Source organism: Dermacentor andersoni, chromosome 7 (genome assembly GCF_023375885.2).
Source record: "Dermacentor andersoni chromosome 7, qqDerAnde1_hic_scaffold, whole genome shotgun sequence".
Taxonomy (NCBI): Eukaryota; Metazoa; Arthropoda; class Arachnida; order Ixodida; family Ixodidae; genus Dermacentor; species Dermacentor andersoni.
The window spans coordinates 167,539,375-167,564,325 of NC_092820.1; the positions used below are offsets into that span (position 1 = coordinate 167,539,375).

Here is a 24,951-nt window from a genome sequence, read left to right on the forward strand (position 1 = left end):
GGGTCGGCTACGCCAGCATGCATCGCTATTTCGACGTCCGTCCTTGGCGTGTAAATTTTGCTATAACCCATGTGTAAACCACGAAACGATATGAGCCATGTGTTGTGACATGGAACTATTCCTACGGTTAATTTACTGCTGATATTTTTGCCGGTGAATTCCCTTCTAGCCGCGCTCCCTCGCAGAAAAGTGCCCCTCTTTGGTACACGCTGGTGCTGGCCGTTGTTACGAGTAAACTCTGGTCTAAGCGTCAGCCCCGCGGCCAGTCGTTTGGCGTCGTCGACACCATTCGACCGGTTTATTTCGAGAAACTGGATCGCCGCGTTACGGCTGCGTTACGGTGGGAAGCTATGTAGATTTTGGTAGAGCTCATTTCCTCGTCGACACGCTCGTTTCCGACAATGCTGCGACGTCTTCCCAGCATGCTGGCGACCTCCGCTGTTGTGGCGAACCGCGGGAGCATGTCGCTACGAAGCACTCGCTGCCTCAGCAGCCGTGGAAACATTGAGTGGGAGCGTAAGAAGAAACAGAGGCCCATCAACATAAGCGATGACTACGTGGCCACTGACTCGGCGCCCAACATGCTCGAAAGGGCGGGCTCGTTTTTCAAGGGATTGAGCGTCGATTTTGCGTCCTCCTTGCAAAAGATGCCGGCCTTCTTCACGCGGGAAGCTGCCTTCGAGCGCGAGCTGTATCGCCAAAAGATGCAGCGTCTGTCTAGCCAAAAGTGCGTACGCTGAACTTCTCGTCGAGGTGTTGTGGACAGTGTTTTTGTTGTTGCTTTTTTCTCCCATACTGAGAAGTTCTGAAGGTCACTGTTCTACACGCGCAAGAAAAAGTCGACTACAGGCGCTCGCGCGTGTGTATGTGTATGTGCGCGCGCGCGCCCTTTCGTCTGACTGCTATGTTTAACCAATACGGCCAAAACGGCCTCTGCTGAAGCACATATCATCTGTAATGACAGGGGAAGGCCAGAAATGCTGTTACACTCTCACAGTTTACTGCTATTGGGCTATTACTTGCGTATAGATTCTAGTGTAAGTGGTCCCGATATATACATTACTGTTTTAGTGGGCAAGCTAAACGTGGCTTCAAATGGAGTCACGCTACAAAAGTGGGCAAATAACCTTACAAAGCTCAACCTCGCCTCAACTTCAAGTGAGTTTTGATGACTTCATTCTCTCTCGACCTCATTCTTTAACATAAGGTCGACTCTCCTAGCACAATCTCATTTTGCGAGTCTGAAGTTGGGTGCTGTGTACCTATGCAAACATATGCTGTGTACCTATGCAAACATATTCCTATGCCTCTGACACAGGAGTCTCAAAGCCATGAAACTGCATTACGTGTGATGCTTTGTGAATTTTTTTCTTATGTGCCATAAGAAATGTGCCATGTCGTCATCTTATGGCTCAGGTAACTATGCCGAATAGTGAATAACTGTACAAAAATGTAAAAATGTGCATCAACAAAGTCAACTAGCGAGATACCGCCAACTAAATTGTTTAGGAGGAGCAGATATGCACCTAAGCAGCTATGGAACAAGTTGGCCTCAAAACTAAACCTAGCAAGCATTTGGCTTCACTGAACCACAAATTCACATGTAGGCTAAGATAAACATTGTTGGCCTCATTCTCGGGATTTCTAGCATTTGCCAGCCTTGTCTCTCTCTGTTAGGTTGAGGTCTGAACATTGCTAGGTTGCCTATCTTTGCTGTTCTTGAGTATGAGAATTGCAACGCAAGTGGATGGGACAAGCAAGGAACACGAAAGCGATGCAGACGTAGTTCCTTAACTCGAAGCCACCACTATTATTATTATAGACACAGTTTTTTTCTTGTCCCGTCGATTTGCGCTGTAATTCTTGCACTCAAGAACCATGTGCCAACTAACATGAAAGAATTCTTCTGCACCTCTGCTGCACTAACTGAAATGAGCACGTTGGCCCATTATTTACAATGTTTATTTCATTTTCCATTCTTATTTCTGTATCCATCTCGTGATTTCTGCAGTGCTCGCAAGAAAAAACAGGGATAATGGAAATGAAAGTACACAGGACAAGCGCCGAGTTGCAACTACATCCTCTGCACTTCCTTTTCTGTTGTCCCAATTTATTTTTGTAAATGGTGCAGAAATCGCAAGATGGCTAGTACATACACACTTGCTCAGTATATTTTTTTTTTTTTCTAGTGTTTCCTTACCATCCGTCACACCAAGTGGTAACAGCGCTCGCTTGTGTACAAGCCAACGACAAAATTAATGGAAAATGAAATGGAACACTTGAAGCCCCTGATATGGCTGTAACTTGTCTTCCAAACCGCAAACTGGACAAAGCTAAGTTGCTGCAGTTAAATAAGAAGAAAGCACTTGTACAGTGTAGTTCTCTGTGTATGCTACATGTGCCTTGGGAAGCAGTGAGGTTAAGTGCATGGGACAACCACTGCCCCTCATGTAATGGAACCTGTGGGTCCCTGACACATTATTTTCATGCCCATTCAGATTCTTTGCAGAGCGCCACGGTATCCTGGGCGCTGATCTAGCAGCCGCATCCTTCCTTGTGTTCCGAGGAGCACTTGTCAAGTTCCATGGCAAGGACGAGTGGTTCATGAAGAAAAAGGATGACGAAATGGGCCTTCCTATAAAGTACGAGCCAGGCTGGGTCATCGAAGCCATTGATGCTGCAAATGCTGAGCTCTATTACGAGGGCTTGGACAATCTCAGTGAGTGTCAAGATGTCATTGCATAAAGGGCATGGCACGTTTCACCCCATTGTACTCGCTGACATTAAACCAGAATAGTTTGCCACTGTGTGTTTGTAGTGGGGGTGTACGAGGGACCGAAAGAATGAAGACAAGCTTGTCTTCGTTGTTCTTTCAATCCCTCTGTCTATGCACGCGTTTTAAGTGATGCTTGCTGTAACAACTGTTATCAGGCTCAGATGCCATCATGTTGGAACAAAGCATGCATGTAGCTAATCAGGAGCCCTATTTTGTAACCATTCTATTTTTTATTCTTTCTGCCCACAAAGCTGCACCCCGCTATCACCATTATCAGCCACTTGGTGGGACAGCTAATAAGAAATTAATGACAACCCTTTAAAATCTCTACTGAAACATTTCGTATGCTATTCATATATTCTTACGGAATCTATATGCGTTCCACATACATTCAGTGCAATTTTTATAACAATCGTATGAAAAGCTTATGTAACTATTGGAGTGCATACGGAACGTTTCAGTAGGAATATGTAGTTACTTGAATGTGCAATGTGTTTTCACCGCAAATCGGTTCTGCAGAGGCCTGCTGCAAGGTAAAAGAAATTTCTTCAAGAGAAAATTGTCATCCACTCAACTCTAGCATGAAGCTACAGAGGAAGCCCAGATAGGTTTCCTAGAAAGTTTGAAAAAAATTCAGCTTTCTGGGAATTGAACTCAGTACCAGTGCCTTTCTGTTTGTATATGGGTATGTCCACGAGGGCATGTGTATGTATGGGTTGCATGGGTTTCCTTTGCAGCTGCCTGCCACTGTCGGGTGGTGACAGTTTTCCCTTCTACCTGCATTCACTATGTTGGTCATCATTAAGCATTTTGTATCCCCCAACGTTCAGCATCGGAAGAGGAATTGTACAATTGCCACAAATATTAGTAAGCATTGAAAAATGTGCATGTTACTGAAAAAAAAAAAATAGATCACCACTCGTTTTTCATTCCCATCTAAAACAAAGAATCATAGCCTGCAATTAGAATTAAATGCATTGTATACTTCCTACTTGTTTCAAAACTATTGTGTTCATTTTCTTTTTTTTCCTTGTCTTCAGCGTGTCTCGAAGGTTTGAAGACTCTACGGCTGGCTGGCAATCCGAACGTTGATGACTGGTTTCTGGACAGACTGAGCCAGTTCAAGGAGACCTTAGAACATCTGGACATATCTGGGTGCCCCCAGATCACAGAGCACGGCTTGGCTGTTTTATACAGGCTGAGGTGAGGCACCACATCCTGGTAACTTTTCGTAGATGCTGGCTTCGTTAAAATTGTGTGAAGGAAGCTGAGCTGCAGATTCGTCACATTGTTGAACTGCGACCAATGTGATATTTTTGACTCGTCATTCTTTTTGAAGGTCCAAACCCTCTAAAATCTTAAAGTATAGGCAAAGTACCGGAGCAGCCTAAGTGACTTGTTGTAATGCTTTTCTTTGTGAACCAGTTTCAGTAACCTGTAGGTGGGTGTGTCATGAGACCATTTTAAACCGCACGACGCACTTACACATATCACCATTCTACAATCACTGCAGCTGCCACAAGCTAGCATAGCCAGAAGAAATGCATGCTACACTTTGTTACAATGCGAGCTATGTGCTCTTTTTTTTTCTTTCTGTTTTTTTTTTTTTTCTTTTTACGTGCTAGAAGCTTGTGGTAGAGTTTCTTAAACTCCGAAAATATTTATCAGTTCTCCTTCAAGATGTTCTGTTTTACACGTGTCGGTAACTTTCTTCGATACAGAAAAATTGTGCCGAGTTGCTTACCGATTTTTCAGACATGGAGAGGATTGTGAAAACATGTCCGAATAATTGGATGTTTTAGAAGAACAGGTTCCGAAAAGAAAACAAATTCTGTTGTTTATGGCAGTAGTACAGAAAACTCATTTAGATGCTTGCTTAGTGTTATTGATTCAATGAAGTAATACCTAGATAACATGTTAATATAGTCAGAGCTTCGCATTTCGTAAGCAGGGTTGCAATTGGGGCCAATTGTTATAGTACATTGTTTTTTATTACGCGCTGTTACGCAAAGGGCCAACTTCGAAACTGATAGAAGCTGTGTGTGCTGTATGGTGTGTGTTTCTCTACAGTTTAAAAGTTGTCCCTTTGCATAACAACACGTAATTGAAAACAATCACATATAGTGGCTTTTTGCATTTGCCTGTCACATGGCTTGGTGTTAATCACCCTCGCGAGTCACTTTGAGGTTTCTCTTGGCACATTCTTCCATGGCTCGCAGGAAGTTAAAGACCATAACACTGGGCCACTTGTCTCATGTTAAACACCTCAAGCTGGTTGGCTTAATGCTGGAGGAAGCCATACCTGGCTGCAGAGTACTTGGCATCAATTATATTGACTCAGATGCATCATCTGAGCAGGCGAAGGATTCGTCATCCAAAGAAGCCCATCAAAAGCCACAAGAACGACCGGAGCAACTATTTCCATCGGCAGAAAAAACGGAAAGCAATTTTGAAGGATCCGAGACAAGAAGCGCCGCTAAGCAGAGCACATGAAAAGCTTCAGCATTGTAAATATTAGAAAAAATGCTAAATTAAAATTTCTCTTTGTTGAAGCTGTCCTGTCTGTCCATTTTTTGCGCGTTCGACTGTGTCTACATGAATCATCGAGGGAGCACCCGGAAGTGAAACATTTTGACAGAATTGCATGTCTGGTTGGGTTAATTATGATGTGAACGCCTCCCACCAGAAAGTGGGATTTAAAGAGAGCATTTCAAAGCCAGCTCAGCTCACTCCGCCGTCATTAGATGGCAGTGGATTGTAGGTGATCTAGGCGGGTACAAGGACTGGACGAGCCAAGATGTCTGCACACTACACAGGCCCGCTTTATGAAGCCTGGGCCCAGCCAGGACCTGTGATACCAAGCCCGTGTTCAGGGGTTACATGACCGAGTGCAGCCCCACCCCTCGAGCGGCCAGTCACGCGGCAATTTTTCGTGTATACGAGGGCTTCTTTCACGCTCAAGAAAACACTTTCATATAGCACATTTGAGCAACAGAAAGCTGTATCGAGAGTTTTTCATGTTGCTCTACAATTTTCTTAGAACATTACCTCGGTTCTGTCCAGCTATGTGGCATTCGCATATTTTTAAACTCTGGCTAAAGTTAGCTGGTCACCCTGTATATATTAACATGCAAATTCACGTGCATACAGCATAATATAAACTAACGAGTAGAAAGAGACACCCCTTGCGTTATCGCTAAAATATGTAGTTAAACCTCAATATAACAAACTTCAATGTAATAAAATTCTCAATATAACGAATTATTTGACTTTTCATAACCTCTTGTCCATAGAACATGTATTTAGAGCCTCGCTATAACGAAGTGTGTTTGTATGCAATTTTATTATAACAAAATTTCGCTTCTGCAGCAAAGGCAGTAAATGAAAATTTCCACGTACGCAGATGGTCAAATGATTGAATTAGAAGCAGCTGCTTGCAAATGGCACCTCTCAAGCCACGCGCACATGGCGCGACAAGAGTGACCGTGGCAGTGAAGCCACATCATGTTCCAAATAAAGTCTAAGATCTTATCGTGCCCCACGCACTTTGTGCTTTAGGTGCAAGTGAAGTGTGCAAGAGTGAGAAAGAAAAATGGTGGCTTCACAAGTGCTGCCTTCCTGTGCGAGCAAAGGAAAAGAGGGGGATGGGGAGCGAGCTCATGGTAACCCGATCAAGCGCACACGAGGGGTGGGGGGTAAATGGGCCCGCGTCTCGGCTGTGCATGGCTGTAAGCGTGGCTGAGCACGTACGCAGCCGCGCACCCTAATTTCGCCACACGTGCAAAGAGTGGGCATGCCGAGACGGCATGGCATCATGTAAGCTGTCCTCGCGTGCGCTTAGCATTGGTGGTTGTGTACGTAATCTTGAGTTTCAGTGACCCGTTGGAGCGAGAGGCAGACGAAACATTCTCTTCCCGTTGCTGGCGCTTTTCACGATAGTGTCGTCCCAGTGCAGGCGACGCTATCAGCCACGGTGGTGGACTGCACGCAAAAGCGTGGCTGGCTTCACTTAATTCGTACAGCCAATGTGAAGATATTGTCGACGTGGCATAAAGCCGTATCATTTGTTGCCGACCCCCAAATGCGTCGCAGTGAATTGTTTTCGCATTCAAATTTGCTTTTTTTGATTCCCTGTTAATGCGGAAAATTCTGCAGCCCAATGCCGTGTAAAAAAAATCTAGCAGCGGTTGTGCTTATTTGCATAAAATGTCAGATTTCAGTACAATGAAATTTTGATATAACAGCAAATTGCTGATTTCACCTACTTCATTAAATCGAGATTTAAGCATAATAGTATCAAGAGTTGTAATTGTGCAATCGCAAAAGCACTAACAGGCCCTTTATTGAGCAGGCTTTAGTCGGGCTGGCCAACGGAAAAACGCTCCGGATGGCTCGGCGCACAGGCCAAGCCTGGGCGTTCGGGTCAACCCGGGTCTGTGCAATGCTCTACTCTCTTCCCGTGCAGCTAGTGTTGGAGGTTGCGTAATGTCAAGAGTCAGACAGTGAGAGGCAGCCCGAAGCGGTCACTCCCCAAGGCCGGCATTCTTCATCACACAAGCGTTGTGACAGCCAGTGCTCGTGGTTATCGAGTGAGATCTGTCCATGCTTTCCTGTATGTACGTAACACCATGCTTGTTAGTTTAATTAATTAGTGATTGCTTACTGCAGTTTATGCAGCCAATAAGACTACAAACCTTACTTCATGTGGTTATCTAATACATTGCTATCTCTATAAATGCTTCACTTTTTGGGCGAAGTTGCAAATCTTTATTATTCTACGTGTTATAAAAAAATGATGAATTCAAACCTGAACAGTGGAACAAGAGAAAACAGTGCACCACAAGCAAGACAGGCAAGTTATCTCAAATGATCAGTGGAAAATGTGAATCTCCTGTGATAGGACCAGTGGAAAAATTTGTGGTCATGGAAAAGAAGCCAGCTCTAGAATGACCAGTGAATTTCAGCTTTGGTATGTGATGTGTTGGGAACACACCAGGTGTGTTTTTCTTCCTTAGAAGGATTGTTTCCTCTCATCTTGTATGCCTCGGTGAGCTGTCTCAAGACGTGCATTTCACAGAGCTCCTTTGCATGGCCTTCCAGACTTTACACATGCTCTCTCTTTTCCGAGCACAATTATTAGGCAAGTTTCCCATTAAGTAAACAGGGAAGTCCTGTTTGTGACATGACCTTAATATGATAGGTTGAGGCAAGGAGTGATATTTTATGTTAGTTACAAATGTGGCCAATTCTAGCGACTGGCTTTGTTGATCATAAAAGTTGCCACACGTTCAGTTTAAATTCACATAAATGTGTGCTGGTCACTTTCAAGCACTACTATGGCAGTGTCTTGTAGTGGAGACCTCATCAAGCTGGTAAATCATAATCTACAAACGACACACACATAAGCAGTACACAAGAGAATGGAACCTGTAGCCAGCACTGCAGCTGTGTGCAATTCCCAGTTATTTTCATGTGATTCTGTTGCGAAGAGACAGCCCACAATACTATGTTAGTCCAATACGACAAGGACCTTTGGCACACAAGTGACACAGCAAGTGTAGAGAATCATAAAACTTCAGCAAAGGTCTTGTGACTACACCCTGTTGAACACTTCTTTCAAAAATAAGTGCGAGTACAGGGAAGGGGCAGGGAGATAAATTTTTGTAACAAGCCTGCAGAATCTCTCGACAACCTTAGTTTGTAGAGCTAGAGCATTTGGGTGCCTTTACATCTGCTACCTAAGGACACCTAAGAGAAAAATAATTAGAGCTGTACTTATAAACTGCCTTTCTATGACTTCAACAAAGCCACTCTTATCGCAAGAAGAGGCTTGGTAAGTCAGAAGAGAAGCAAAAAAGAAAGACGTGGCAGCACCACATAGAAAATCCATGCCGAAGTGACGTCATGGATTTGAACGACATCAGTAAAAACAGACTACATTGTACAGTATTCTAGAAGGGTCAAAGACTGAAGATAGCAAATTTCGAGAACATTTACTGAGGCATGGAGGCCCAAAGAGTAAAACATACTTTGAAGTCCATGTTGTCACACTGACATGCTGATGTGAGGTTCCGGCACGAAAAAAAAAAAAAAATTATAATTGAAACAATGCTACATCACTCTAGAATGATTTAGTGTTTCTCTTTAGTGTTCCTTTCAGTGGTTCATGAGAAGACTACAGTGGTATGTTGCAGGCTTCAGACTCAAAACCTACGAGGCGTAGCCAACACAGTAGTGCCTACGTTTTCCAGACTAGCCATCCCGTTTATTGGACTTTCTCCTTTTTTTGCTCTTGGCGATGGTGACTTCGCGGTTTCTCTTCACGGGGACCTTTTGCACCGAAATGTCAGCTGTTTCGTCGACTTCCTCCATGTCTTCCCAGAGATCATCATCAGCTGTGGCCTCTTCTTTGTCTTTGTTTTCTTCCTCATCTTCAACCGTGAAGTCGGTTCGCATCAGTAGGCAGTTGAGCCTAGACTTCAGATAAAGCTAAACGAAAGCAGATAGAGGGTACATGTTTTAGAAGCTACTTCTTATTGAACTAGTTGATGAAACACTGCTACCTGGATGTAGGCACACACACACATTCAGAGGTAAGGACAGATAGAATAGCTTGTCCTTGTCTGGTCTTATCTCTGTGTTGCATGCTTGTTTGCGCATCATCCATGTAGTATACCTAATTGTTGCACATTTCACTACTGTCATTTGTGCGTCACTGAATGCCACAAAGCAACCAGTTACCACTGGCACTGAATAAACATTGCAAAACAGTTGCTAAACAAAGTCCATGTGAAAATACAACTTCTAATGCACAAACGCAAAACGAGAAGCATGCAGGCTTCTCTTGCACCTCAAAATACCTCGTTGCTAGGCAAGTTGGTGGTTTCCTGTAGTACATATTTTTCAATGGTGTGAAGCAGACAACACAGAGAGAATGGGACACGCACAAGGAGAACAGAACACATGCAAGCGCCTTGTGTGTGTCCCAATCTCTGTGTGCTGTCTACTTTATGCCATCGAGGAGAATGTTCTCTTACACTGAGTTCAACCGCATCCTCTCTGTCAGCCTTGCTCATAATCTCTTGTTATAATGTGTGGGTAGTGAAGCACTTCGTGTGCACCTAGCTTTCATATTCTCTGAGCATACTATGTGCAACTCATTTGAAAAGTTGCGCTCTAGCGGGGCAATTGCTCCCCCTTTTCAGATAGCAGTACTTCATGTGATGGTCCATCTTTAACAGCACTTCTTACGGGCCCGTCACCAGGCCCCATAGCAAATTTTGGTTATACGCTGGAAGTTGTTACATGTCCTCTAGGGGGCATTCTGCCACAAAAATTTTTCAAATCGGCTCATTAATAGCCGAGATAGAAACATTTCAGTGCCGCGAACCCATGATTTCAGCAGGCGGGCCCAGTGCCTAGCAAGACGCTCTCTCCACTCGCCCCCTCTAGCCTACGCAAGCGAAATTCCTTCCCTGCGTTCTCCCATACCGGACTTTGAGGATCGCGTGATGCATATGTCACAGGCCCCGCCTTCTTCTTCTTCTTCCCCCCACGGCGGTGCTACGCGTCGCACGCGAGCTGTTGTCTCTGTTGTCTCGTTCATGCAGCGCACAATTTTGTGCGCTGTGCACAAGGAAACATGACTAGCAGTATAGTTCAGTGCTACACGAATACTGAGGCAGAACAAGCGGATCACAGAGCATGATCACGCGCTGGAACATGGTTGAAAATGGCATAGTTTCGGTACCTGCGCACGTGACTGCACTACCGTGGGAACAAGCAGATGAAGCGGAAGTACATCTCTCCTGCTTCGGTGCGAAGTAAAAAAAAAAAAAAACAAGCAGACATTCTGTTTGTGTGTTTTATTATTCACTTATTATCATTACTTCAATTCAAGCAACAGATCACACAGATAACAAATGTCTTGAATAATTCTCGAAGTCACATGTCACCACCAGCGATTTCACACTGCGGACACGATTACGTAGGCGCAGGGGCACAATTACATCACCGTCTGGCTTGGAGCGCGGCGGCCGCGAGGAGAAGGAAAAACGGCGTTCGGTTTCAATTTCGGATCTTTCCGCGGCGCGTAGCGATGTAATACTTTGCAGACCCGATTGTTATTACGCAATGTATGCTCTGCGCTTGTGAGCTCAAAATGGCCAGACCTGGTGAGGGGCCCTTTACGACATGAAGAAGCTAAAGAACACAGAACATGTGCTGTCCTTGTCCTTCTTCATGACATACAAGAAGTTCACATTCTTAAGCAAATGTCCTGTGTTCTTTTGCCTGTCCCTATATTAAGTGGTGCTGTTGCATATGCATTGTCACCAACTTGCCAAATTTGCAATCCCAGTAAGTTTCATTTGAAGGCTTTAGTTGGTAAAAGGAGTAGCCAAACTTGCCTGGACACTTCTTACAAGTATGCATACTTCCAATATTGGTTGCCATTAGATTTTGTGACCCACTGACAAACTTTCTCTGCTTACGTACTTAAGTACTGCCTCCTCATCCACACCTTCCTTAATGGAATGATGTCATTGCAGGTGTGGGCCATTTATTACTGTACATTATTTCCTTATAAACACACAAAATAAATAGGAAATGGCTGCTCGCGGGTCTGGGCTGTTACAAAGGCATGTGTAAAATCAATGTGCACATATTTTAAAGACTTGAGAAAAAAATATGGTTATAATAAAAGACATAATAAAGTTACCATGTTCATGCATGTCTAAGGCAGTACTATCTGCACAAATTCAATTAGGCTTCTTTAAAAAGGTAGAGTTGGGACGAAGGCCTGCAGCAAGGATGGTATCAAATTATATTTGAAAGCTTTAAAGAAAAACGAGGACAAAGTAAAGGCAAAACTCCTTTTAAATGCTTCTAGAATGCTCTTTACATACTCCTGACGTTTATGTCAAGCTGCTAATCACTAAGCTTGCTACAGCCTTTAATGTCTGTTATGGCGTAAAAGCTCAAGTTACATTCACATCACATACACTGGGCGGTATCAAAAGTGAACACAGGCCCATTCTCATTCATTGTGACTTGCTCATATTCTAAGGTAGACTGCTAGTGCACCTGCGCAGTGACTAGTGAGAGACTATTGCTTACCTTAGTGACGAGCAAGCGGGAGTGGAGGTCGTGGACTCGAACAAAACGGTCGAGGCCACAGCTCGCCACGAGCGGCAGGCTCGGGTGGCAGCAGACGGAGCGGATGCTACCCGCCACTCCCTTGTAGACATGCACCATCCCCTTGCGGCGGATGTCCAGCAGAGCAACACGGCCATGGCTGTTCCCAACCACTACTTGCCTGCATCATGAAATTCAGTTGAAACCGAGGGTGGAGAGAAAAAGGCAGTGTTAACCACTGTTTGGCTAGCCCCGTGCAGTCAGACAGTGTCAGTGCATGATACAAATGGATGTATGACAGTTGTTGCACATTACATACAAGAAACTGCAAAACTGCATCTTGCAATAGAGCAAGATGCAAATCATTTCTGTTGCAGAATTGAAATACTATGGTCAAGTTAGTTGTACAACTGATAGGCTGAAACCTCATAACGAGTCACATCAGACACAAAAAATGTCTTTTTTTTTTTTCGTTAACTGAAGTTTAGTACTGAAATCATGTTTTCATATCAGAAATTGTAAGTATAGCACAACTTTCGGATATCTGGCCTTAAATTTGCTACGAAATACATTGACGTTTCAGCTAACAGCTGCCCAAAAGCAAGCACCAAGCAGTTCATAATGATCTTGACTAATGCCAATGCATTTTTTAGAACATTTTAGCGACCGACTGCTAAGCAAGCGTGGCTTCACTACTGCTTGAGTTTAATTCCACAACTGGGACAGGTGCCCGAAACTGAACAGTTAAAAAGTTGATCATTGAATATTTTAAATTAGCCACCTGAACATTGCGATCTGTCACACAAGTAATGTCTGCCTCTCTTCAGGTAACCCACCTGAACAGGCTGAATTGTACTGTCAGCTCAATGCGATTTTTCATTTGTCATAAATAATGTGTTATTTACAACAGGATCGGCTTTCCATGTATTATTCGCTGGCATTATGGTTCTGAAAGTTTATGCAGTATGCTCCACAAAATGCGCAACAGGTGTGATGTGCGAGTTAGAAGACGAGGATGTATTTCAACACCACTTTTACTCAGCAATAAAACAACCAAATTGAGGGGCTGTCCTAAACACTCTCTTATCAATGAGCAACAGAAACCACATATCACTGAAGCAGTGGTATCGCTGCTGAATGATGTCTGTCGTCGGTGCTCATGTTCACTTGAACATTGAGGATTTGCAAAAGGACACGCCCCTCTCATTGTTTGCACACCTGAAACACATCATTAGCCAGAATAATAGAAGCAGTTCTCTTGTTTGCAGAGGACTTACTCAGGTCTCGGTGTCAGAGAGAGGCACGTCAGGGGATACTCGTCAAACTCAAAGTCCACGACAGGCCGCCGCTGCCGAGAGCTTGGATCATAAACACGAACCTTAAGATATAGCCCACGAAAAAAAAGGAACACCAAATTAGTCTAAGCGGGAGGGGGCGGAAGGGGAGGGCAAAATAGTCGTAAGCATACTCAAAATCATATGGCAATATGTCCACAGCCGAAACATTACATGGCCACCCATTACGACAGCTGAATGCCTATGGCATTCTGCTACTGAGCTTGAGGTTGGGGGGGAGGGGGGGATTCGTTTCATGGCTGTGGAAGCCTCATTTAAATGGGGTTCAAATGTAAAAATGCTGGTGCACTTCAATTTAGGAGCACATTAAGGAAGCCCAGGAGGTCAAAATAATTCCAAAATCTTACAGTGTCCTCCCTCATAGCCTACTGTGCAGTGTCGAGATGTTAACGCACACAATTTAATTTAGAACATGGCCACAAAAGAATCTGTCAAACTTCACTCAAGAAGGATGGAAGAAGACATTTTTTGAACGCTAACAGCATCAGCAATGTAAACATGCAACAAGACTTTCAACCTACAACTTAAACTGATGTGCTTTTTTTCACTCACAGTAAAGCATATAAAGGATCAACAGAAGGCATACCTGGTGGTGACCTGTAATGGCAATAATTTTCTCAGAATCATTCATAAAGTCCATGTCAGTAACCCAGACTGGTACTCTGAGATCAAGGAAATCATTCTTGACCTGTTGGAAAAAAAAAAAAGAAGAAAGAGACAAGAGAAAAAGTCAACACAGCTTACAGCATTCAAAATTTTACATCATGACTCAGTCATCTCAAGCCAAGTATACTCACATTTTTTGCCGTGAAGACAGGTGTCTCCAGGTTTTCCAGGTCCCACAACTTAAGCTCATTTTCCTTGCCTCCTGTGGCCACGATTCCCTCTTTCCGAGGGTGCTGTCGCATCCGATACACGTCTGCACCAACCTCCGTTTCCACCTGTAAGTCAAGATGTAAGCACTCATTCAAAAAGTCATAAAAGAGAACAGCTTCTATGCTGTTTCATATATAGCAGGCAATGTTACAAAGGCTTAAGGACCGCTTTCATTTGTATCCCAAAAGTAGTGTGTCACATGTGAAAGATATAGGTATGCATCATGTAAACCAACATTAAGTCTCATACTTTTACATTGCAAAATATGACCGCACTCGCAGCCTCATGGTTGAGTGCCCAACTTCACTGCAGGAGGATGTGGTTCAAAACCACACTGCCACCAGTTACCCTAATAGGCACAGGTGTTTCCCGACATTCTATAGGGGTGAACTGCCCGGAGGAAGGAGCTTGTGCTATGCAAGTTATACAAGGCTAGAACAAAACCCTGAAAATGGGGGGGGGGGGGGGGGGGGGGGGCTCTGAGCCAGATTTGTGGAGGCAATTTTCCATGTGGCACCATGGCACCTCAAAGCAACTACTTAAGTGGGGATGCCCTCACATTGAAAAGATACAAGGCACACCCCTTTCCAAGCTTTGAAGTCTTGTGACGGCTGATAGATGGCTGAGCACCAGGCCAGGGGCACGCACGTACTTATTTTAACGGTGAATACCCAACAGTAGCTTTAGTCTGCCTCCCACAGTCATGGTGGCTGTTCTACAAGAAGCCCACCTATGGTTGGACAAGAGACCACACCTAGGAATCTCTATATGGCACCTCTTTAAAGATTAGAACCCCCTCAATCGGCCAAGCACCCAACCAGGGGACATCTCTTACCCATCAAAGAAACCGGTGGGTTTCCAGCAAGACCAGGTAAAAAATCAAATGACGGCTGCCACAGTAGCTCAATGCAGAGCATCACACACATAATTTGGAAGATGTGGGTTTGACTCCAACCTACAGCAAGTCATCTTTTTGCCCATTTTTCATTTCTCTTTTCCTTAATATTTCTACATTTCAATTTATAGGCGCAGTTCATTTGCCCTATGCTTTCCCGGGCTTTATATCTGTTGGCTTAATATGACAACTAGAAAAGCTTGTGTTGCACAACTGTTCGTGGAGAAAAAACAAATCTAGAAATACCTTTATGAAGGTTATGTCACTGTCAATGCCTTCACGATGACTAGAACAAAGTCTATCACTGCAGCAAAGGTTCTTGGAGCAGTTTAGTTTAATGTAGTGCCACACGGTGTCACTGTCAGCCTTGCAGTTTCAATCTACATGTATGGTTTAATGGTAAGACAGCAACAATAATTTGCATATATCTAGCTAGAGGTCTAAATTGGTGCCACATTACTGGCACTAAAGTTTCATGCCAACATTGCTAATGAGAAATCTGGCACTGATGTCATTCAACCACCATGGGAATCATGGATTTGGATTTTTTCTACGACTGGCACGACTTCAATGCGAAAGCAGACTGCAGCTTTATTGTTCTCTGCAGTTCAGATATGTTACGCACTACTCACACATTCTTTAAGAGCAGAGGAATGTCTTACATTGACAACTACTTAATTTTGTTACGTAACTTTGAATGCATAAGTACATTGACACACTTCATTATGATTTTACTAGATCTAGACGACACTTCAGCAGTAAAGGGTAAATACTTTTGATGTTCCAAACAGTTTCTTTATTTGTAATCTTCTGAAAACAGTATTGTAACAGAAATGAGAGCATAAATTAAGCTAATCATTTTCATAGATCAAATTTACAATTACACATCACATCATTATACAGAAACCAGAAGGTTGCTTGAAGATAAAAAGGGTAACATTTACACTTAACTACTCATTTCAGGGCACTCTTGTAATGCCATGAATGTCATGAAAGATGGCTATGAGGCTATATTGTGAGAAGAAGGTATAGTAGGCGGTAAACTGTCTTCATTATTGCTGTGAAACTGGAGCGCACTCAAGCACTCCAGTGTTTATCCAGCCCAGGATTGTGTACCCTCTGTGGATAAACAACTAACAATAAAACAAACTCTTTATGCTTACATTAATTGCGTGGCTGCTGTTTTACACGACCTTTGTAGTGCTGCTAAGTACTCTGAATGACCAGTCAGTTGTGCCATTAGACAAATCACTTAGTTACCCATGCCAGCTCAAGCACTAAAGTGGCATCGCACAAAGACACTAGCACCAGATTTCCCCTAGTGTTCTCAGTATAAAACTCTATGGTCGGTACGAAACCGAGAGAATGTCCAAGCCTGGCCTGGCATTAAAGCATACCTGAGTGCTTCCATCCTGGGTCCACACCCTCAGAAGACCCGAACTCACGCAGGTGACCAGATTTCTAGAGTCGTGGTTGGTGAGAAGGAAATGAGTTCAATGTACACTGAAGCAAATGATACACTAAACGAGACATTTTTTAAAGTAATGACACGGTCACTTACGAGTTAACGACCCCTAGTCCTTTGATGGGGCCTTCCCCTCCTTTGACTTCGAACACGTCCTTGCAAATGCCGCTGTTAGGGCAGTACGTTTTTACTGTTTGTGATCGTATGCCGGCGTAGATCTGAAGTAAACGACAAGATGGTGAGTAGTGCGTGTAGATCAGTGGGCAGTGGGCTCAAAAGGAATATATATATATATATATATATATATATATATATATATATATATATATATATATATATATATATATATGTGTGTGTGTGTGTGTGTGTGTGTGTGTGTGTGTGTGTGTGTGTGTGTGTGTGTGAAGAATGCAGCAATAAAACCGCTAAATTATGGCAGTAACAACAGCATAGTTTTGAGATAGTACAGCGTACTAGAATACCCACATCTGAGTACACTGCTACAGCATTGCAATAGATGTTATGCACGACGATCACAACAACTGATAAACCAATCAGTTAATCAACTGAAGGTCGGCGATCGTTTAAACGTGTTGGGCATTTCACTAATCGATACTACACCCGTAGAAAAAAGAAAGTTCTGCGTTTGGGACTGGCAACGCACAAGCTTGACAGACAGCAATAAGATGAACTTGCCTCACATTCGGAGGCATCTTTCCAGCGAAGACACGTGATTTCGTTGTTCTTGCTGACCTCTTGTAGGCTGTTCAGGTTCGTGAATACGCGCTTCTCTGTGTTGACGCCTGGAAATCGTCATGACATGTGCGACATTTCACAAATATCAAGAGCCACTCCCTCATCCTCTCCACGTCATCTCAAATAACAAACCGCAATGATAAGTACTCTAGCTTTAAACGAAACATAGGAGAATCGTGTGAGCTTGTTTTACCTTTTAAAAGCCCAGTTTCAGCTCCAACAAACACATGGTACCTGGGCGCCGCCATATTGGCAAAGGATTCGCCTGGTGAGCAGAGAAGGCACTAATGATTTTTTATATATATATATATATATACATAGCATGAATTGATTAATGTTTATTTTTTGAGCAACGAATAAAAGAGGCGCACAGTGAACGCTGCGCGTTCACAGGGTTTTTCTTCGTTTACTGCATTTGCCTTCGAGCCAGTTCATCCATCCCTTACAGATGCTTTACATACGAGAGAAAGACAAAAATAAAACAAAGCAGTGCATCAAAAACGTGGCATACTTTGCCTGGTTTGTGTAATTATGGCGCAGTACCTGTTATGGCATTGTTCTCGTGTTCATCGGGCACATAAATGGTGAACACTGCAACAGCATCGATTGCATTAAGTTATTGCTGTTCTCTTTTCTTACCTCGCCTGTGAACCAGATTCCTCGCACTTTCGGAGCCCCGTGGTTTTCTCACTCGAGTGCTCAGAGATTATCCCCTTCACTCAAGGTGTGCACATTCGTGAACGATTGTTTTTTACAATCAAGAATGAACTGCACCGTTCTTCAAAAGAAATGTTTGACAGAATATATTCGACATGGTGTGTGTGTGATTTCTCTCTCTTTTTTTTTTTTTTTAAGAAGAGTGCATTCCCAAGTCAATGTTCAACTTGAGCATGTGCATTGAGTTGTTTTCGGCCCTAAAATGGAAAAGAAAAGAACGCTACATTAGTGACTGAACATTAAACCAGAGTCCTTAAAGCATTGAAGGACTGATTAAACTAAAGGTAACATCGTAATTTAAATATTCTGCCGCCACGAGGATTCGGTAGAAAATGCGCAGTTGATTTCATGTCCTACCACTTTGTCTTTGAGCGAATTTACACGTTTACGGTAACAGAAGAGGTTATGCCACAAATTATTGTGATCGGAGCTTCTAAAGCTCATGTTTCGGACGTCTGCGGCGTCGATCTGATTCGCCAACTTCCTGTCTCGAAGAAGCGTACTTGTGCAAATATTGCAAGCAATGAAGTTGCGAAGCGAGGACAGTGAACGCACTTATGCAGATGATCTGGGCCGTCAAATCAAGTTCTGCGCATTAATTTCAGCGCCGATGTAGCTTCAACATGCAGCTCACAACGCTGCCAATGTGCATGACATACTCGGGCGCCAGCTACAGCGCAGCAATTATTTTTTATATTATGTAGAAATAAAATTACTGGTGGGGCCATCCGCACTACCATGCAATTTACACTGCAGGCTTGGCGTGTCCTTGTAAAAGTTCGCGCTGCACTTCCTTTCCGCGTTGGATGTAAAGCGCCAATGCTACCTGTGCATAGTTCTTGCTCGGCTATCGCACGCGTTAGCATCGAATAGTTCGATGCAGAAGACGCACCTGTTATGTAGCTTTGTAACAGTAAAGGTGCGCACGGATCCTAAAGTGTCTGAACATACGCAGCGAAACATGCCGCGAACTTCGGTAATTGACCACCGCATTGAGGCACGAGAGATCAGAACCTGTCCAATTTTGTTTTATTCACTCATCACAACACTCAGAAATACAGCTGGACAGTATTTTTCACACACGCTGGAGGCTAAAACTGACAGATGACATGCGAGATGCACGGAACCCTGGAGGTGCGGCTTGTGAAGGCGGAATGCACGTCAAGAAAAAAAAAAAGTTCACGTAGAGTGGAACTAGCACAGCACTCCGTGGGCTTTGGTGATGAACGCGTGGTCCGACACGCTGCACGGTGAAGAGATGAAGAAAATAAATAGTCCGCAACTTCACTTCGAGGATGTGTACTTCGTGACGGCCTTCGTGCCTTCCGAGACCGCGTGCTTGGCGAGTTCTCCAGGTAGCAACAGGCGTACTGCTGTCTGCACTTCGCGGCTGGTGATGGTGGACCGCTTGTTGTAGTGCGCCAGCCGAGACGCTTCGGCGGCGATGCGTTCGAAGATGTCGTTGACAAAGCTGTTCATGATCGACATCGCCTTGCTGGAGACGCCGGTGTCAGGGTGCACCTGCTTGAGTACCTTGTAAATGTAGATGCTGAAGCTCTCCTTCCTCCTGCGCTTCTTTTTCTTCTTGTCAGTAGCGCGGACTGCTTTCTGCGCCTTGCCGGCCTTCTTAATAGCTTTACCGCTTGGCTGGGGTGGCATCTTGACTGTCGCAGACACGTACAACACTTCGAACAAGAGGCGCTCTGTGCCGAGAAATTTGCGAGGTCCCCTTTTTAAAGGAATCTGCGGTATTCACGCGCAGCGCACACTGCAATGGTAACGCAGTTCACATATTTCGCACAACTTGGTGCTGCCCTCTACCAACAAAATGTAAATATTAGGTTAACTTTTATAAAAAATAATAATAACTGCTTTAATAAGTAGTAAATTCAGAATTTTTGGAATAAGTAGATGTTATTATATATATATTTTGTATTTCAATAATAGTTTAACAGTTTTATTTCAGCAATTTGTAAAGCTTTCTATATCAAGCGCTGGAGGCGCATGCGCACATAAGACTCTGCTACCATTGCAAAAATGCTCTTTTCTATCAGAATTCACAGTTCTTATTGGAGCGTCACGAACGAATCAAACTGCTGAAAACAATTTGTCAGTCTACCATTGGGTCGATTTGCTGCCAACGGGCGTTGAGAAGCCACGTCTCAGCTGTTCATCGAACCACGCCTTTCGCCGCCATCTTGTTTATAGTCTGCGACAGTCGTCGCGCTGACGCAACTGCTTGTTTCTGACGCGCCGGTGATCGGAGCCAGCGCGCTCGCCTCCACAAGCCCCAGGTCAAAGCCCGCCGCGGCAGTTCGTGTCTCGAAAGCTTTTCTCAAAACCTCGCCGTTCGCAATGTCTGGACGCGGCAAGGGTGGCAAAGTCAAGGGAAAGAGCAAGACCCGCTCTAGCCGGGCCGGGCTGCAGTTCCCGGTGGGTCGTATCCACCGTCTGCTACGCAAGGGAAACTACGCCGAGCGCGTAGGTGCCGGTGCTCCGGTCTACCTGGCGGCTGTCCTGGAGTACTTGGCCGCCGAAGTACTCGAGTTGGCCGGGAACGCAGCCCGCGACAACAAGAAGACTCGCATCATTCCCCGACATCTGCAGCTCGCCATCAGGAACGACGAGGAGCTCAACAAGCTGCTCTCGGGCGTCACCATCGCGCAGGGTGGTGTGCTGCCCAACATTCAAGCCGTCCTGCTCCCCAAGAAGACCGAGAAGAAGTCTTAAACACAGCGCACGGTTCCGCTGACCTCGCCAGCTAATGTATCTCAAGCTGGATGGAGTAACCAGACGTGTTCTCGTCAGGCATAACGCGGGGCTGTTTTTAAAAGTTGCTGGTGTCACTTTTTTTTTTTTTCCTGTAAATAACTCGAGGTGAAATTTGTGTTGTCCTGTGTATAGAACTGTGCGTGAACTTGTCCGTGCTCTGTGATCGCGCTGTATGTGTTCTGCTGGTGGCAGTCTTTCACGTCAATAAAATTCCCATCTCATCTGCCTACTTCCTCGTGGATTTCCTGGCGCTAACGTGCACGGCATTGCGCCGCTTTGCAGTGTTTCATTCATTTAATTTTAGGCCGTTGACAAAGTACAAGACGTGAAATTGCACTGCGAAGTTGCAATGCAAACACGAACATAAAGTGCGCAGTTGGGCTCGTCTTTAGTTTCCTTTGAAACGTTGCCCTTCGCGACAAGAATAAGCAATTTCGAAGTGCTGTGTATACATGTATTTCGTACACCATGCTCAAAATATGCTGCTCGCGCAATACCTAATTGTTTTTCTGAAAAGAAAGGCCTAATTTTTAAGCAGGAATGTAGGGAAGGAAAGTCTGCTGCGACTCGTTGAAACAGTTACTGATGTTTTAGGCTTATTGGAAGTTATGTTTGCACAGCTCACAGGAAGATTCTACTGGCTTGAGTTCCTTCTGCAGTGGTAACCGAAGGAATTATTCTTTTTCTTCCCTACTGAAACCCACTCACGACACTTCGCGAAGGCTTCATCACCTTCCTTTTTTTCTGGCAAATGTTTAACAGTAGTCTTGAAATAACGAAATAGGCAGGAATGAAATGAGACCGAAAACTTCGAACACATTCGTGAAGGCAAATGGCTATGATACAGACATTTCGGGTAAACAAATCGACATGTCAGTCACACGATATTTTGAAATGCTGCTTTTGCAGTAGCAGTCATACCGGGAGTACCGGCCGTGTAGAAACTCGCAGTAAAGAACGCTACTCGAGACGTTTGCATCCCGTGTGTGAAGTGATTTTAGATAAGGAAACGGAAGAGATGAGTGCTGCAAGCAGGTGCTTGCAAACTCCCGGCGTTTACTATATATATACATATATATATCGACTAATGCATCCGGCTGCACCAGTAACGATAGTAGCTTATTAGTAATAGTGTACAATTAAACAGTGCGCGATTTAAAGAGCAAGAAAATGCCGTGCATGGCTTTTTGTGTGTTTCGCTTCCGCTCATGTCCAGTCATTTCGCACCGTTTATCTTCCCGATACTGAAGCTGGGAGCACATCAAACTATCAGAGAGCGCTAGAAGGTGCCAGATACAGCCCTGCGCAAAGGGAAGGAAACGAAACTTCACTACAACAAATTTCGCAACCATCACTGCTTTCTGCAGTCAACCGCTTCCCCACCTCTTCCTTATCTATCCACCATTCACTCAACCAATCACAGGCAGCGCTTCCCACGAGTCCGCGCCATGGTTATATAAGCATGAGCCGTTGGCTGATCGGCACAGACGCATCTTGCTGCCGACGCGAAGCTCACGTCTGGGTGCATAACTGCGAGTGAGTGTTTTATTGATCTTGCGTTTTGTTCTTGCTGTGCGGTCGCCATGTCTGGCCGAGGAAAGGGCGGAAAAGGACTCGGAAAAGGAGGTGCGAAGCGTCACCGTAAGGTTCTTCGTGACAACATCCAGGGGATCACGAAGCCTGCTATCCGCCGTCTAGCCCGTCGTGGTGGCGTGAAGCGAATCTCCGGTCTCATCTACGAGGAGACGCGAGGTGTGCTGAAGGTATTCCTGGAGAACGTCATTCGTGATGCAGTCACCTACACGGAGCACGCGAAGAGAAAAACTGTGACTGCCATGGACGTTGTCTACGCGCTCAAACGACAAGGCCGGACCCTGTACGGTTTCGGCGGCTAAGGACACCGCCATTGTCAACGCTGCAGCGGACAGCATTCCCGGTCTGGACTATTCATTTTGTGTACAAAGTCTCGCAGTACTCTTCGTCCCCAGTTTTTAACCACTCAGAGTCATCCACAGCAGCATGTATATTTTCAACATGGCTGACGTCAAAACAAAAAAAACTAAGCTGTATGGTAGAAGTCGATAGTGTAAGCCTATCGCTTGTGTTTTGTGCATGAGTAAATAAAAAGTGTCATCATCACCTTGGAACCTTGTTTCTCTTGCCGGCACACGTGGCTGAGTGCCCCTGTGCTAGTAGTGTTTTCCAATAATTTCCAATAATCGCCTGTGTGCCGCTTGCGACTCCTTTAACGGACGCGGCGGACCGGCAATGGCGGTTTGTCGGCAAGCTTCGACGCCGACGAGACTGGGTCATCGTGACGGAGGGGCAGGAAGCCGTCGGCACTGTTAGCACAAACTTGAAACTAGTTCGGCCGATTCTTACGCTGTTTTCCAAATGCCGTAGCGCTAAACTCGCAGTCTTAACGTGCGTATTACCAAGTTCATTCACTGCTACGAGCAACGGCTCCCATGCGAACGCGCGTAAACAAACGACAACCGTACACGTACACTACGGCCCGGCAACGATAGACCTACCCACGCCGGTCTATTTAAACCTAACGTTGGAACAAACCCGTTAATAGAAATAGCCAGCGAGGTAAATGCAAGTGAATCGGAAGCTTGGTGCCTTATTCACCGTTTAAACTTAAGCTTAAAACCTACTGTCAACACGCGCATTTCATGATGTTTTTCTTTTTTTGTTCCGCATATATTAAGCCAGTGCAAGCTGAATCCGCTGCCGAAGTCAACACAAGTTGTGGCGCGGAACAGCAGGTTGGAACAGGTCGGTTGTCAAAAGCGATAGGAAACAAAGCTTTTATTTTCGGCTTAATTTACGTCGCAGCCGGCCGCAGTGTCCTCCGACAACGGACAGACGATGAAGCAGGCGACGCTGTTCAAAGCGTGGCACGCGAAAGGTTCCACTGCGTCCGAGGTTCCGAAACCGAAGGACAAGCCTCCGGACGACATGGTGGAACTCAGCGACGAGGATGATGAATTCTTGGTCCAAGCGATGGACGCAACGCTCTCCTGTAACTTTCCGTCGACGTCCGCTGTTCGAGATGAGTGCTATTCGATGCAGAAGGCGCTCGAACAGTTGGAAGGGTTCGACGCTATTGCCGGCCAGACGTGGATCTACCCGACCAACTATCCTGTGCGTAGCTATCAGTTCAACATCGTACAGTCTGCCTTGTTCAAGAACACGATGGTCATCCTTCCCACTGGCCTGGGAAAAACGTTCATAGCAGCTGTGGTCATGTACAACTTTTACCGCTGGTACCCCACTGGCAAGATCGTTTTCATGGCACCGACGAGGCCGCTCGTTGCTCAGCAGATTGAAGCCTGCTACAAGATAATGGGCATACCGCTGGAAGATACTCTGGAGATGACAGGTTGGTTGTTTCAGTTGCACTGACCATGTTTGGGTTTCGAGAGACGGAACATTTGCTGCAAATCGCGAATGCACGTTGACACCTTTGTTTTTTAGACGCTGTCGTAAACAACGGTCCCCGAAGCTGTCGTCCAGTTTATCTTAGCAAAACGTGGCGTGACGCCAGTACGACATTGGGAAATCCAAGCGCCACCATTGTGTTCCAATCCGATAATAATTAAAACATAATAGACGCCCTTTCTTTCAGGAACGGTACCTGCTGGTCAGAGAGCCCAAGGGTGGCGGGAAAGGCGAGTCTTCTTCCTAACGCCACAAGTGATGATGAATGACCTACTGCGCAACGCCCTGAGACCGCAGGATGTGAAGTGTCTGGTGATTGATGAAGCCCACAAAGCACTGGGCAGCTACTCCTACTGCCAGGTAACAGCCTGATGAGTTTCCTTAATTCTGTCTGTTGCTTCACAAGCCATCTTCCCGGTGCGCTCCAACTCCTACACCACATGTTCACCATTCAGCAGGGCTTGCTTCATTCCCGACATTTAACTACCTTAGTGCATTTAGGTTTTATTAATTCACATTGACGTTGCAAGTTCTCAAGGCCACCGTGAACAGCCTCTACGACCCTCATTGTAAGTTATTTGGAGCATTGATATATATAGACCCTTTCACTGTGTACAAACACAGGCCCTGGATGGCTTCCACTTTTGGTATGAACATTTACCGACAAAGATCCACTTCGTTCACAACTGGCAGTTGGCGGAGGTATCTTCAGCAGCCTAGAAGGCATAGGTGTCTGCGGCTGATTAGTGCAAAGGCC

General features: G+C 44.9%; 6 protein-coding genes across 6 annotated transcripts in view; 4 read left to right on the forward strand and 2 right to left on the reverse strand.

Moving 5' to 3' along the window:
• Positions 1 to 21: 21 nt before the first annotated feature.
• On the forward strand, positions 22 to 5,328 carry LOC126533082 (distal membrane-arm assembly complex protein 2). Its single transcript, XM_050180303.3, has 4 exons — positions 22 to 727; positions 2,499 to 2,719; positions 3,817 to 3,979; positions 4,996 to 5,328. The coding sequence occupies exons 1-4, from the start codon at positions 402 to 404 to the stop codon at positions 5,267 to 5,269; spliced, it is 984 nt and encodes a 327-aa protein (XP_050036260.1). The 5' UTR covers positions 22 to 401; the 3' UTR covers positions 5,270 to 5,328.
• A 3,691-nt stretch (positions 5,329 to 9,019) lies between these two features.
• l(2)k09848 (WD repeat domain 74 lethal (2) k09848) lies at positions 9,020 to 17,523 on the reverse strand. Its single transcript, XM_050180302.3, has 9 exons — positions 17,452 to 17,523; positions 17,199 to 17,305; positions 16,599 to 16,720; positions 16,435 to 16,498; positions 14,064 to 14,207; positions 13,853 to 13,954; positions 13,189 to 13,289; positions 11,894 to 12,092; positions 9,020 to 9,265 (listed from the first exon to the last, which is right to left on the reverse strand). The coding sequence occupies exons 1-9, from the start codon at positions 17,504 to 17,506 to the stop codon at positions 9,029 to 9,031; spliced, it is 1,131 nt and encodes a 376-aa protein (XP_050036259.1). The 5' UTR covers positions 17,507 to 17,523; the 3' UTR covers positions 9,020 to 9,028.
• A 1,459-nt stretch (positions 17,524 to 18,982) lies between these two features.
• LOC126533087 (histone H2B) lies at positions 18,983 to 19,689 on the reverse strand. The gene has a single exon (XM_050180308.3). The coding sequence runs from the start codon at positions 19,632 to 19,634 to the stop codon at positions 19,260 to 19,262; it is 375 nt and encodes a 124-aa protein (XP_050036265.1). The 5' UTR covers positions 19,635 to 19,689; the 3' UTR covers positions 18,983 to 19,259.
• A 480-nt stretch (positions 19,690 to 20,169) lies between these two features.
• On the forward strand, positions 20,170 to 20,976 carry LOC126533089 (histone H2A). Its single transcript, XM_050180309.3, has one exon. The coding sequence runs from the start codon at positions 20,331 to 20,333 to the stop codon at positions 20,703 to 20,705; it is 375 nt and encodes a 124-aa protein (XP_050036266.1). The 5' UTR covers positions 20,170 to 20,330; the 3' UTR covers positions 20,706 to 20,976.
• A 1,354-nt stretch (positions 20,977 to 22,330) lies between these two features.
• On the forward strand, positions 22,331 to 22,642 carry LOC126533091 (histone H4). The gene has a single exon (XM_050180311.3). The coding sequence runs from the start codon at positions 22,331 to 22,333 to the stop codon at positions 22,640 to 22,642; it is 312 nt and encodes a 103-aa protein (XP_050036268.1).
• An 854-nt stretch (positions 22,643 to 23,496) lies between these two features.
• Positions 23,497 to 24,951, forward strand: part of Fancm (FA complementation group M) — a 44,528-nt gene continuing 43,073 nt past the window's right edge. Inside the window, exons 1-2 of the mRNA XM_050180287.2 lie at positions 23,497 to 24,135; positions 24,382 to 24,554. Of these exons, the coding sequence (XP_050036244.1) occupies positions 23,622 to 24,135; positions 24,382 to 24,554 (687 nt within the window). The 5' untranslated portion in view covers positions 23,497 to 23,621. The remainder of the gene's footprint in view (positions 24,136 to 24,381; positions 24,555 to 24,951) is intronic.